This window comes from Pan paniscus, chromosome 1 (genome assembly GCF_029289425.2).
Source record: "Pan paniscus chromosome 1, NHGRI_mPanPan1-v2.0_pri, whole genome shotgun sequence".
NCBI lineage: Eukaryota > Metazoa > Chordata > Mammalia > Primates > Hominidae > Pan > Pan paniscus.
The window spans coordinates 94062211-94076414 of record NC_073249.2 but is presented as its reverse complement, the minus strand read 5'-3'; the positions used below and the strand labels follow the sequence as shown (position 1 = coordinate 94076414).

The 14204-nt window shown below is 44.7% G+C and overlaps 1 protein-coding gene across 9 annotated transcripts in view; it reads right to left on the bottom strand.

Moving 5' to 3' along the window:
- GON4L (gon-4 like) overlaps positions 1-14204 on the bottom strand; it is a 109923-nt gene that overhangs the window by 28423 nt on the left and 67296 nt on the right. For all 9 annotated transcript variants that reach the window (XM_034937113.3, XM_063604640.1, XM_034937112.3 and 6 more), the window contains 2 exons: positions 7225-7265; positions 5894-5997 (listed from right to left, as the gene is read on the bottom strand). In XM_034937113.3, the coding sequence (XP_034793004.3) occupies positions 5894-5997; positions 7225-7265 (145 nt within the window). The remainder of the gene's footprint in view (positions 1-5893; positions 5998-7224; positions 7266-14204) is intronic.

The window sequence follows — 14204 nt, the reverse complement described above, 5'->3', positions numbered from 1 at the left end:
ATGCTAGGAACAGAGAAATATCTGGATAAGAAAGCAGCCAAGGAGCTGATGGGAACTCATCATTCTCATTTCTTCTCTCATTTACTTGTTACTCCCATCCCAGGTTCAGCTTGTCCCATTTCCCTATCCACTCAGGCTGCACTGCCTTGCATTTTTTTTTCAAAATTTAAATATTTTTTGAGACACAGTCTCGCTCTGTTGCCCAGGCTGCAGTGCAGTGGCACGATCTCAGCTCACTGCAACCTCCGCCTCCCGGGTTCAAGCAATTCTCCTGCCTCACCCTCCCAAGTAGCTGGGACTATAGGCACGTGCCACCACGCCCAGCTAATTTTTTGTATTTTTAGTAGAGATGGGATTTCACTGTGTTAGCCAGGACGGTCTCCATCTCCTGACCTCATGACCCATCTCGGCTTCCCAAAGTGCTGGGATTACAGGCGTAAGCCACCATGCCTAGCCCTCAAAATTTTAATTTTAAGTTTCAGAATACATGTGCAGGACATGGAGGTTTGTTACACAGGTAAACGTGCACCTTGGTGGTTTGCTGCACCTATCAACCCATCACCTTGGTATTAAGTGCAGCTGCATTAGCAGTTTATCCTGATCTTCTCCCTTCCCCCGCTCCCCCAACAGGCCCCAGTGTGTGTTGTTCCCCACCCTGTGCCCATGTGTTCTCATTGTTCAGCTCCTACTTATAAGTGAGAACATGCGGTGTTGTTTTTCTGTTCTTACGTTAGCTTGCTGATGGCTTCACCTCCATCCATGTCCCTGAAACGGACATGATATCATACCTTTTTATGGCTGTATAGTATTCCCTGGTGGGATACTACATTTTCTTATTTATCTACTGCTGTAATATCAGGGATTCCTTGAAATATGATAACCTGCTTGTTGGCCGGACGCGGTGGCTCATGCCTGTAATCCCAGCACTTTGGGAGGCAGAGGCGGGCGGATCACGAGGTCAGGAGATCAAGACCACGGTGAAACCCCGTCTCTACTAAAAATACAAAAAATTAGCTGGGCGCAGTGGCGGGGGCCTGTAGTCCCAGCTACTCGGGAGGCTGCGGCAGGAGAATGGCGTGAACCCGGAAGGCGGAGCTTGCAGTGAGCCGAGATCCCGCCACTGCACTCCAGCCTGGGCGACAGAGCGAGACTCCGTCTCAAAAAAAAAAAAAAAGAAAAAAGAAAAAAGAAAGAAAGATAACCTGCTTGTTGTAGCTACATAAACAGATTTTTTTTTCTTTTGAGATGGAGTCTCACTCTGACGCCAAGCTGGAATGCAGCGGCATGATCTCGGCTCACTGCAACCTCCGCCTCCCAGGTTCAAGTGATTCTCCTGCCTCAGCCTCCTGAGTAGCTGGGACTACAGACACGCACCATCACACCCAGCTAATTTTTGTATTTTTAGTAGAGACTGGGTTTCATCATGTTGGCCAGGATGGTCTCGATCTCTTGACCTCATGATCCACCTGCCTCGGCCTCCCAAAATGCTGGAATCAGGCGTAAGCCACTGCGCCTGGCCAACAGATCTTACCCTGACTGCATAGGGTATCAGCACGTGCTTAATCACTTACCTATCTTATTCTCCTTTTACTTCAGAACTGACATGCTGGGTTTTTGAATTTTTGCTTCAGCCCTGGAAAAAGTCTCCCAGGAGGGCAGGGGTGGGAAGTTAGGGTTGGGAACCTTAGAAGAGGAATTTATTTATTTATTTATTTATTGAAATGGAGTCTTGCTCTGTCGCCCAGGCTGGACTGCAGTGGCATGATCTCAGCTCACTGCAACCTCTGTCTCCCGGGTTCAAGTGATTCTCCTGCCTCAGCCTCCAGAGTAGCTGGGATTACAGGCACGCATCACCACGGCCAGCTACTTTTTGTATTTTTTTGTAAAGACAGGGTTTCGCCACGTTAGCCAGGCTAGTCTCGAACCACTGACCTAAAGTGATCCACCTGCCTTGGCCTCCCAAATTGCTGTGATTACAGGCGTGAGCCACTGCACCCAGCCAGGAAGAGGAATTTAAAGGGCTAAAAGAAAATACCTTCATGGAGAGCAGTAGGGTAAGATTTGAACCAACCACTCAGTTCTGTTCAGGTAAACTATCATTACTTTAGTTATTTTAGTATATCCTTTTCCTGCTTCATGCTAGAAGATTTTTGACTTGTTAAGAAAGCAAGCCTTGCCAGTCAGAATGACAATTATTAAAAGGTCAAGAAACAGTCGGGCGCGGTGGCTCACGCCAGTAATGCCAGCAATTTGGGAGGCCAAGGCAGGTGGATCACTTTAGGTCAGTGGTTCGAGACTAGCCTGGCTAATGTGGCGAAACCCTGTCTCTATGAAAAAATACAAAAATTAGCTGGCCGTGGTGATGCGTGCCTGTAATCCCAGCTACTTGGGAGGCTAAGGCAGGAGAATCACTTGAACCCGGGAGGCAGAGGTTGCAGTGAGCCGAGATCGCGCCACTGCAGTCCAGCCTGGGCAACAGAGCAAGACTCCATTTCAAAAAAATAAAATAAAATAAATAAATAAATAAAATAAATTCCTCTTCTAAGGTTCCTAACCCTAACTTCCCACCCCTACCCTCCTGAGAGACTGTTTCCAGGGCTGAAGCAAAAACTGAAAAACCCAGCATGACAGTTCTGAAGTAAAAGGAGAAAAAGATACTTAAGTGATTAAGCATGTGCTGATACCCTATGCAATCAGGATAAGACCTGCTGATGTAGCTACAACAAGCAGGTTATCATATTTCAAGTAATCTCCAATATTAAAGCAATAGATAAATAAGTGTTTTCAATAGTTAATTTTAAAAAGTTATCATTTATCTATTGGGGATAAAAATCATTCTTTCTTTTATAGTATTTACTGTGGGTTTGGGCAGCACAGGGTAAAAACCTAAAGCCTGTGGGACTGTCTTATACAATCTTCTGAGAACTGAAAACCTGATCACCTGCACTACTACCACTGAAGGAACAGAAGACCAGAAGCATAAAAAAGTAGGTAATGGAAACATAGCCTGCACGTAGTTGTATTTATTATTATTATTATTATTATTACTATTATTATTATTATTATTTTTTGAGATGGAGTTTCATTCCTATTGCCCAGGCTGGAGTGCAATGGAGTGGTCTCGGCTCACTGCAACCTCTGCCTCCCAGGTTCAAGCAATTCTCCTTCCTCAGCCTCCCAAGTAGCAGGGATTACAGGCACCTGCCAACACGTCCGACTAATTTTTTTTGCATTTTTAGTAGAGACAGGTTTCGCCATGTTGGCCAAGCTGGTCTCGAACTCCTGACCTCAGGTGATATGCCTGCTTCGGCATCCCAAAGTGCTGGGATTACAGGTGCCAGCCACCACGCCTGATCTATAATTATTATTATTATTATTATTATTTTTTGAGATGGAGTCTTTTTCTCTCTCTCAGGATGGAGTGCAGTGGCATGATCTTGGCTCATTGCAACTTCTGCGTCCTGGGTTCAAGCGATTCTCCTGCCTCAGCCTCCTGAGTAGCTGGGATTACAGGCGAGTGCTACCATGCCTGGCTAATTTTTTTATTTTTAGTAGAGACGGGGTTTCACCATGTTGGTCAGGCTGGTCTCAAACTCCTGACCTTGTGATCCGCCTGCCTTGGCCTCCCAAAATGCTGGGATTACTGGCGTGAGCCACCGCACCCGGCCCATTATTATTTTTTGAGAGACAGTTTCACTCTGTCGCCCAGGCTGGAGTACAGTGGCACAATCTCAGCTCAGTGCAACCTCCGCCTCCCGGGTTCAAGTGTTTCTCCTGCCTCAGCCTCCCAAGTAGCTGGGATTACAGGCATGTGCCACCACACCCAGCTAATTTTTGTATTTTTAGTAGAGATGGGGTTTCACCATGTTGACCAGGCTGGTCTGAACTCCTGACCTAAGGTGATCTGCCTGCCTTAGCCTCCCAAAGTGCTGAGATTACAGGTGTGAGTCACCACACGTGGCCTTGCACCTAGTTTTAATAAGTATTACTTGGATAACTGACAAGGGAAGCACAGATAACTCACTTTCCCAGGGTTTTTGTTTTGTTCTTTTTTTTCCTCTCTCTTCTTTATTGTGTTTTAAGATGTTTTTACTATCTATGGACTTACAGAATCCAGGATGCTTTATTTAGTCAAAGATTATAACAGGTTTGCATTTGCAACTGAAAGAGAAGCAGCAGCTGCCCAAGTACAGTCATGTGCCACATAATGTTTCAGTCAATAATGAACCACATATTCAGAGATGGCTCCATAAGATTACTGTACCTTTTCTATGTTTACATACATATGTACTTACCATTGTGTTACAATTGCCTACAATATTCAGCAGAATAACATGCTATACAGGTTTGTGGCCTGGGAGCAATATGTTATACCGTATAGCCTAGGTATGCACTAGGCTAAACCATCTAGGTTTATCCAAGTGCTTTCTACACAATGATGAAATCGTTTAATGATAACATTTCACAGAATGTATCACCATGAGATGATATATGACTGTATTCTACTGAATACCAGAAGGTAACTGAATTCTAACAAGAGTTTTAAATTATTTCTATACTTTACAAATTTTATTTATTTTATTTTATTTTATTTTTTTGAGACAGAGTCTCTCTCTGTCAAGCAGGCTGTCATCTCGGCTCACTGCAACCTCCGCTTTCCGGGTTCAAGTGAGTATCCTGCCTCAGCCTCCTGAGTAGCTGGGATTACACACACCTGCCACCATGCCTGGCTAATTTTTGTATTTTTAGTAGAGATGGGGTTTCACCATGTTGGCCAGGCTGCTCTCGACTCCTAACCTGAGGTGATCCCCCTGCCTCAGCCTCCCAAAGTGCAGGGATTACAGGCATGAGCCACTGCGCCCAGCCTACACTTCCCAAATTTTAAGAAGTTACAAAGAGTCAATCAGCAGAACCAAAACACATTTATAGATCAAATCCCATTATATGTTCCCAGGATGAATGGTTCCATTCTGCTATAACAGAATTTTGTTTTATGAGCTGTAACTTAAAATAATGGGTCAAATACTGACTTAGCAATCTTGAGGTTTTTGATGTAGTTGTATTGTGATATTTGTTGCAATGGAGAATTACTGGTATTTCTAGTTTTTAGACATTGGTTGGCATATCTTATCTTTTTTCCCTAAATTGAAAAATCCCTAAAGGTCTAGCTTTCAGATGGATCCCAAGCTCTCTGCTTAGTAATGCTGTTAGGTTCAAACCCAGGCCTAATTACAGGGACTATTCTCTTTGCTTTGTTCCACTTATGGCACAAACTGAATCCTGACATCTAGCCATCCATCTAATGACTACATGCTGCTACTCGCAATGGATAACAATAGAATAAAGTGCAGATGCAAATCCACCACAAAATGAGGAAAAAATTAAAGCCTCTACTTTCTGGATGCTGTAACACAAGTGCCAACTTTAGGCAAAAAGGTCAGCACATATGTTTCAGACTCCTTACTGCAGGTGCTTCAGGGTTTGCTCCACTAATGCCTAGGTGAATAACAAATTTTCAGTCACATTTAGCAGATATTAATGGCACATAAAAAGAACAAAAGGGACAGACAGGATATTACAATATGGGGTAGTTTGTGTGGCTGGCCACATTGAGTCCTACATACCTCTCCAGCACCACTCACCCGGAGAAGTGGATATGGATGCCAGCTACTGTTTTTTCTCCCTTCCCAAACGGATATAGCTTGGCCTACAGCTGCACTGCCCCATAACAAGAAGACTTCACTTGACACCTAACTCCTGACAGGGCTCTGCATCCTTACATCAGTAACAGAAGCTGGTTTGGGATGAAAAATTATCAATTGCAACTTCTGAAAACCTTTTCAGAAATAAACTTTTCCTCTATTCCAAATCTCAAGGTCTTCAACTAGCCTACCGTAGAGCTTGAGGGGTGTTAAAGTTAGGACGAGGCTCAGCTACACGCTCCTCCTCTTCTGGGCCATCATCTTCCATGTTGGAGAATCCCATCTCATCTTGGAACTGTGGGCAAAGGAAAGGGAGGGTTTTCCTGGGGAATGGGCCTCTGAATGTTGCTCCAGTGTTGGGAAGGAAGAGTGAAAACTATAGATTACAAGACTTTAATAATGCTGGCACCCAGAAAGAGCCAATGTCAGAACTTTCTCACTTCAGGATTCCCACAAACCCACACTTGGGATGGCTATTATGCCAAGAAAGAAGTCATTCAACCAGTCAACTTGTAACAGTAAGGACAGAGCGTGGATAACTCAAAATTATCAATCTCTCTCTCCTTTTTTTTTTTTTTTTTTTTGAGACAGAGTCTTGCAGTCTTGCTCTATTGCCCAGGCTGGAGTGCAGTGGCACAATCTGGGCTTACTGCAACCTCCGCCTCCCAGGTTCAAGCAATTTTCCTGCCTCAGCCTCTGCAGTAACCGTGACTACAGGTGCCCGCCACCATGCCTAATTTCTGTATTTTTAATAGAGACAGGGTTTCATCATGTTGGCCAGGCTGGTCTCAAACTCCTGACCTCAGATGATCCACCTGCCGTGGCCTCCCAAAGTGCTGGGATTACAAGCGTGAGCCACTGCACCCAGCCTCAAAATGATCAATCTCTTAAAACGAAAAATCTTTTGAAACAAATTTATGAAAAAGGTAATTATTTGTACACAAAGTAGTTTAAAACTAGTTGACAATCTTTAAGGACACACCAAATGACAGTAGGGGAAGTCATCAAAAGTTTTCCAGGGGCCAGGCATACTGGCTCACACCTATAATTCCAGCACTGGGAGGCCCAAGGCAGGAAAATTGCTTGAGCCCAGAAGTTCCAGAACAACCTGGGCAATGTGGTAAGACCCTGTCTCTACAAATAAAATAATTAGCTGGGTGTGTTGGTGTCCCCCAGCTACTCAGGAGGCTTAGACGAAGGACTGCTTGAGCCTAGAAGGTCAAGGCTGCTGTGAGCTGTAATTTCACCACTGCACTCTGGCTTGGGTGATGGAGCAAGACCCCCCTCAAACAAAAAGAAGTTTCAAGGAAAATGTTAATAAGAACAACATACATGTATATAATCAAGAGTCTAGTAGTTAGCAAAATTCCCTTGTCATTATATTCTTTCCCAGGTAGACTAAAAGGAGAATTGGTTCAGTCAGACCCCCTCTCCTAGAGGGAGCATCACAGAGACCAAATGACACATCTTGCTGGAGAACTGACTTAAAATCCCATGTTCTCACTCGAGGTTCATTACTCACAGTTTCAAACAGCTCTTCCATCAGCTCATTTACTTCCTTTTCTGCAAGAAAGCCAGACAGTATGTTGTTGGTATAAATAAGATTTTACAATAAGGAGGAATTCCATGAAGACAATGTATAATGTTTTCAACAAGGCATGACAAATTCTTCATATCTATCCTTCTTTTTTTGAGATGGGTCTCACTATGTCACTCAGGCTGGAGCGCAGTGGCACGATCTCAGCTCACTGCAACCTCCGCATCCCCTCCCTGGTCCAATCGCTCCTCCCACCTCAGCTCCCCAAGTAGCTGGGACCACAGACGCATGCCACCATGCCTGGCTAATTTTTGTATATTTTGTAGAGATGAGGTTTCACCAGGCTGGTCTCGAACTCCTGAGCTCAAGTGATCAGCCCAACTCGGCCTCCCAAAATGGTGGGATTACAGGTGTGAGCCACCATGACTGGCTATCCTTCATTCATTTATTCAAAAACATTTATTGAGGCCGGGAGCGGTGGCTCACGCCTGTAATCTCAGCACTTTGGGAGGCCAAGGCGGATGGATCACGAAGTCAGGAGATTGAGACCATCCTAGCTAACATGGTGAAACCCCGTCTCTATTAAAAATACAAAAAATTAGCCGGCCGTGGTGATGGGCGCCTGTAGTCCCAGCTACTCGGGAGGCTGAGGCAGGAGAATGGCGTGAACCCGGGAGGCGGGGCTTGCAGTGAGCCAAGACTGCGCCACGGCACTCCAGCCTGGGCAACACAGCGAGACTCTGTCTCAAAAAACAACAACAACAACAACAACAACAAAACACATTTATTGAGCACTATACTTCAATCCATGTTTTAGATGCTTGGGATATATGAGAGAATGAGAGAGAGACAGAGAGAGAGAGTTCTATTCTCATGAAGCTTAAATTCTAAAAGGAAGACAGGAGAAAATGTGAGCTAGATGATTTTATAATTAGATGACCTATCCAAATCCACACAGTACTGAATGGAATCAAGAGATGAGTCTCCTAGCCTGGGCAAAATGTTGAAACCATATCTCTACAAAAAAATTTAGCTGGGCTTGGTGACGCACACCTGCAGTCCCAGCTACTCAAGAGGCTGAGGTGAGAGAAATCTCTTGAGTCCAGGAGGCAGAGGCTGCAGTGTGCCAAGATCATGCCACTGCATTCCAGCCTGGGCGACAGAGCAAGATACTGTCTTAAAAAAAAAAAGAGAGAGAGAGACAAGTTTCCAGCAGGGTTTTATAGGACGCTGTCTTTAGATCTGAACTATTCAAGAACTCCATCGGTGACTTAGAAGACCCAGAGAACATACCTAACAAATATGTAGATGATGTAAAGCTGAAAGGGACTGCCAATCCAACAGACGGAAAATTCAAAATTATATTTTCTCAAATCAACTGGATGCAACATACACGGAAAAATTTAAAGTTCTATGTTTAAGAATTTTTTTTTTAATAGAGACAGCATGTTGCTATGTTGCCCAGGCTGGTCTCAAACTCCTGGGCTCCAGCGATCCTCCCACCTTGGCCTCCCTAAGTGTTGGGATTACAGGTGTGAGCCACGGTGCCCAGTCCTACAGTTAAGAGTTTTTTCGTTTTTTTTTTGAGACGGAGTCTCGCTCTGTTGCCCAGGCTGGAGTGCAGTGGCGCGATCTTGGCTCACTGCAAGCTCCACCTCCCAGGTTCACGCCATTCTCCTGCCTCAGCCTCCTGAGTAGCTGGGACTACAGGCGCCTGCTACCGTGCCTGGCTAATTTTTTGTATTTTTTAGTAGAGACGGGGTTTCACCATGGTCTCGATCTCCTGACCTTGTGATCCACCCGCCTCAGCCTCCCAAAGTGCTGGGATTACAGGCGTGAGCCACCGCGCCCAGCAAGAGTTTTAAAGATCAGTTTATTAACTGCATGAAAAGGTGACGTGGCTTAAAAATAATGTGAAAAAGACCTGAAAGTTTTGGTTGTTACAAGAATCTGAGGAAAAAAAAAAGTTTTGGTTGATATCAAGTTCAATAAGACACAGTTGCTCCAAAACGGGGCTCATAACCAACAAGGCAAACATATCACTGAACTAGAGCAGAGTCTAACACTATGTCTGGAGGACTGTGAACAATTCTATAAAGGCCCTTCTTAAGAGGACATTAAAAAAATTAAGATCCAGGCCACGGGCAGTGGCTTACGCCTGTAATTCCAGCACTTTAGGAGGCCGAGGCAGGCAGATCATCTGCGGTCAGGAGTTCGAGACCAGTCTGACCAACATGGTGAAACCCCGTCTCTACTAAAAATACGAAAATTAGCCAGGCATGGTGGCATGCACCTGGAATCCCAGCTACTCGGGAGGCTGAAGCAGGAGAATCACTTGAACCCAGGAGGTGGAGGTTGCACTGAGCCAATACAGCACCAATGCACTCCAGCCTGGGCAACAGGGCGAGGACTCCATCTCAAAAATAAATAAATAAATAAATTAGCCAGTCATGGTAGCACATGCCTGTAATCCCAGCTACTTGGGAGGCTGAGGCACAAGAATCTCTTAAACCCGGGAGGCAGAGGCTACGCTGACCAGAGATAGTACCACTGCACTCCAGCCTGGGAGACAGAGTGAGACTCTGTCTCAAACACAAAACAAAAACAAAAACAAAATCATTTAAGTAATTTAATTATTTTTTATTTTATTTTTTTGAGACTGAGTCTCACTCTGTTGCCCAGGCTGGAGCGCGGTGGCGCGATCTCAGCTCACTGCAACCTCCACCTTCCGGCTTCAAGCAATTCTCATGCCTCAGCCTCATAAGTAGCTGGGACTACAGGCATGCGCCACCACGCCTGGCTAATTTTTTGTAGTTTTAGTAGCGACGGTGTTTCACCATGTTGCCCAGGCTGGTCTTGAACTCCTGACCTCAAGTGATCTGCCTGCCTCAGTATCCCAAAGTGCTGGGATTACAGGTGTGCGCCACCATGCCCAGCCAACAAAAAAAATTAAAATCCAAATGTTGCTGAGGATGTAGAGCAACCAGAACTCTGATAAGAATGTAAAATGGAAAGCCACTTTGGAAAATGGTCTGGCAATTTCTTATAAAACTAAACATACCCTGTGACCCAGTGATTTGTCTCCTATACAGCTGACCCAAGATAAATGAAATACGGCTTTTCTAACTCATAGGTGGGAACAAATGAAAGAGAGACAGAAATGAAGCATTTCCACAAAGACTTGCACAAAAAAGTTCAGCGCAGCTTTATTCGTTACCCAAAATTAAAAATAGCCCAGGTGATCAACACAAAAATAGATAATCTGTAGTATATATACACAACGAAATTCTACTCAACAATAAAAGGGAACAAACTAATGACACATGCAACACAAATGAATCTCAAAAATATTATGCTGAGTGAAAGAAGCCTTACACACAAAGCACATCCTATATGATTCCATTTATGTGAGGTTCTAAAACTGGCAAACATAATCTGTGATTAAGAAAAAAAAAGCCGGGCGCAGTGGCTCACGCCTGTAATCCCAGCACTTTGGGAGTCCAGGGCAGGTGGATCACAAGGTCAGGAGATCGAGATCACCCTGGCTAACACGGTGAAACCCCGTCTCTACTAGAAATACAAAAAATTAGCCGGGCATGGTGGCAGGCACCTGTAGTCCCAGCTACTTGGGAGGCTGAGGCAGGAGAATGGCGTGAACCCGGTAGGCGGAGCTTGCAGTGAGCCGCACCACTGCACTCCAGCCTGGGTGACAGAGCGAGACTCTGTCTCGGAAAAAAAAAAAAAAAAAATCAGAACAGTGGTTGCCTCTGAAGGGATGGTGTGGGGATTGACTTGGAAGGGGCATGAGGAAACTTCCTGGGGTGAGGATTCTATATCCTGATAGGGATTTGGGTCACATAGGTACACACATGTCAAAATTCATTAAATGGTACACTTGAGATGTGTGTGATACACTGTGTGTAAAATTACCTATAAAAAGAAATCATAAACAAATATAGAGCTCTAGTTCATTATATGCATGCTGAAGTGGTTAAAAGTGAAGTATAGGCTCATGCCTGTAAACCCACCACTTTGGGAGGCAGAGGTGGGAGGATCACAAGGTCAGGAATTCGAGACCAGCCTGGCCAAGATGGTGAAACCCCGTCTCTACTAAAAATACAAAAAAAAAAGTGACGTATAGCCAGGTGCCATTGTGCACGCTTGTAATCTCAGCTGGTCAGGAGGCTGAGGTGGGAAGATTGCTTGACTGCAAGAGTTCAAGACCAACCCATGCAACATAGACCTTGTCTGAATTTAAAAAAAAAAAGAAAAAAAAGTGAAGTATAATTTACTCTGAAATGCATTTGAAAACTAAGATGCATCCACAGACGGAGAGGGAGATGGACAGCTGCATGATAAGGCAAATAAAGTCATCCCTCAGTATCTGTGGAGATTGGTTCCAGGAGCCAATCTCCTGGAACCATTTCGTATCCATGGATACCAAAATCTGAGGATGCTCAAGTCCCTCATATAAAAATGATGTAGTATTTGCATATAATCTACACACATCCTCCTGTATACCTTATCTCTAGATTACTTATCACCTAATACAATGTAAATGCTTGTTATACCTTATTATTTTTTATTTATTTATTTGAGACAAGCTCTCGCTCTGTCACCCAGGCTGGAGTGCAGTGGTAGTGGTATGATCACAGCTCACTGCAACCTTGAACTTCTGGGCTCAAGGGATCCTCCTGACTCTGTCTCCAGAGTAGCTGGGACTACAAGCACACACCAATGCACCCAGATAATTTTTTTTTTTGAGACAGCGTCTCACTCTGTTGCCCTGGCTAGAGTGCAGTGGCGCGATCTCGGCTCACTGCAACCTCCGCCTCCCAGGTTCAAGCGATTCTCCTGCCTCAGCCTCCTTAGTAGCTGGGACTACAGGCGTGAGCCACCACACCCGGCTAATTTTTGTATTTATAGTAGAGATGGGGTTTCACCATATTGGCCAGGCTGGTCTCGAACTCCTGACCTCGTGATCTGCCCACCCTGGCCTCCCAAAGTGCTGGGATTACAGGCGTGAGCCACCATGCCCGGCTGCACCCAGATAATTTTAAAGTTTTTTGTAGAGATGGGATCTCAGTATGTCGCCCAGCTGATCTCAAACTCCTGTGCTCAAGCGATCCTCCTGCCTCAGCCTCCCAAAGTGCTGGGATTACAGATGTTAGCCACTACGCCCAGTTAGTATTATTTTTTGCTGTTGTATTTTTTTTTCTCAGAATATTTTCAAGGTTGGTTGAATCTGCAGCTGTGAAACCCGCACATATGAAAGGCACACAGTTTATATTAACACTATTGAAAGTTTGGCCAGGCACAGTGGCTCACGCCTGTAATCCCAGCACTTTGGGAGGCCGAGGTGGGCGGATCACAAGGTCAGGAGATCGAGACCATCCTGGCCAACATGGTGAAACCCTGTCTCTACTAAAAATACAAAAATTAGCTGGGCATGGTGGCGCGTGACTATAATCCCAGCTACTCGGGAGGCTGAGGCAGGAGATTCACTTGAACCAGGGAGTCGGAGGTTGCAGTGAGCTGAGATGGCGCCACGGCACTCCAGCCTGGAGACAGAGCGAGACTCCTTCTCAAAAAAAAAACAACAAACTATAGAAAGTAGGTGGTGAGGCTGGGCGCAGTGGCTCGCGCTTGTAATCCCAGCACTTTGGGAGGCTGAGGCGGGCAGATCACCTGAGGTCAGGAGTTCGAGATGAGCCTGGCCAACATGGTGAAACCCCTTCTCTACTAAAAATACAAAAAGTAGCCAGGCATGGTGGCAGGCGCCTGTAATCCCAGCTACTCAGGAGGCTGAGGCAGGAAAACCGCTTGAACCTGGGAGGCGGAGGCTGCAGGGAGGCGGAGGCTGCAGTGAGCCGAGATCACACCATTGCACTCTAGCCTGGGGAACAAGAGTGAGACTTCGTCTCAAAAAAAAAGTAGGTGGTGAGTATATGAATGTTAGCTGTATAATTTTTCAACTTTTCTATATATATTTTTAAATTTCATAATAAGATGTAACAGGGGAAAAGTTTAAAGAAAATAAATGCTAGAATCCAGAGAAGAGTAATGTGCATGGTGAGAGGTCTGGACACCAAGGCTTTGGAGAAGAAGAAACCTGGCAGAAGAAACTTGAAACTTTCCTATGTTTTGCATAGGGAAAAAAAAAAAAAAAAAACTTAAGAAACATCTTTTAATATGTACACTTGGGAATAAATTACTTTTTTTTTTTTTAACAACAAAAGACAAATAAGAGGCCGGGCGCAGTGCGGCTCATGACTGTAATCCCAACACTTTGGGAAGCCGAGGCAGGTGGATCACCTGAGGTCAGGAGTTCAAGACCAGCCTGGCCAACCTGGTGAAACCCCGTCTCTACTAAAAATACAAAAATTAGCTGGGCGTGGTGGCGGGCACCTGTAATCCCAGCTATTCTGGAGGCTGAGGCAGGAGAATCGCTTGAACCCAGGAGGCAGAGTTTGCAGTGAGCTGAGATCGCACCATTGCACTCCAGCCTGGGCGACAACAGCGAAACTCCATCTCAAAAATAACATAACATAACATAACATAACATAACATAACATAACATAACATAACATAACATAAAGACAAATAGGAATATAAAAGGATTGATCTTCCTGCTTTGCATTCAAATTTGGGTTCAATAAGGAAAGCATCTGAATTTGCATTCAGATTTGGGTTCAATAAGGAAAGTATTAATTGAGGAGGTGTTCAAGTTTACAATACACTATCTGCAGAATTGTTGAGCTCCCTGTCACTGAAGGTATACAAACAGAGACTAAAAAGGCCACCTCAGAGGAGGTGTAAACAAATTCTCAAGCGGGCAAAAAACATGTGACCACATGGAGCTTTTCAAACTCTGTGATTCTATGCTTTTTAATTTTTTTATTTTAGTTATCCATATAAGGATAAGTCCTTTTAAAGAGATTATAATCAAATATGACAATGAGACA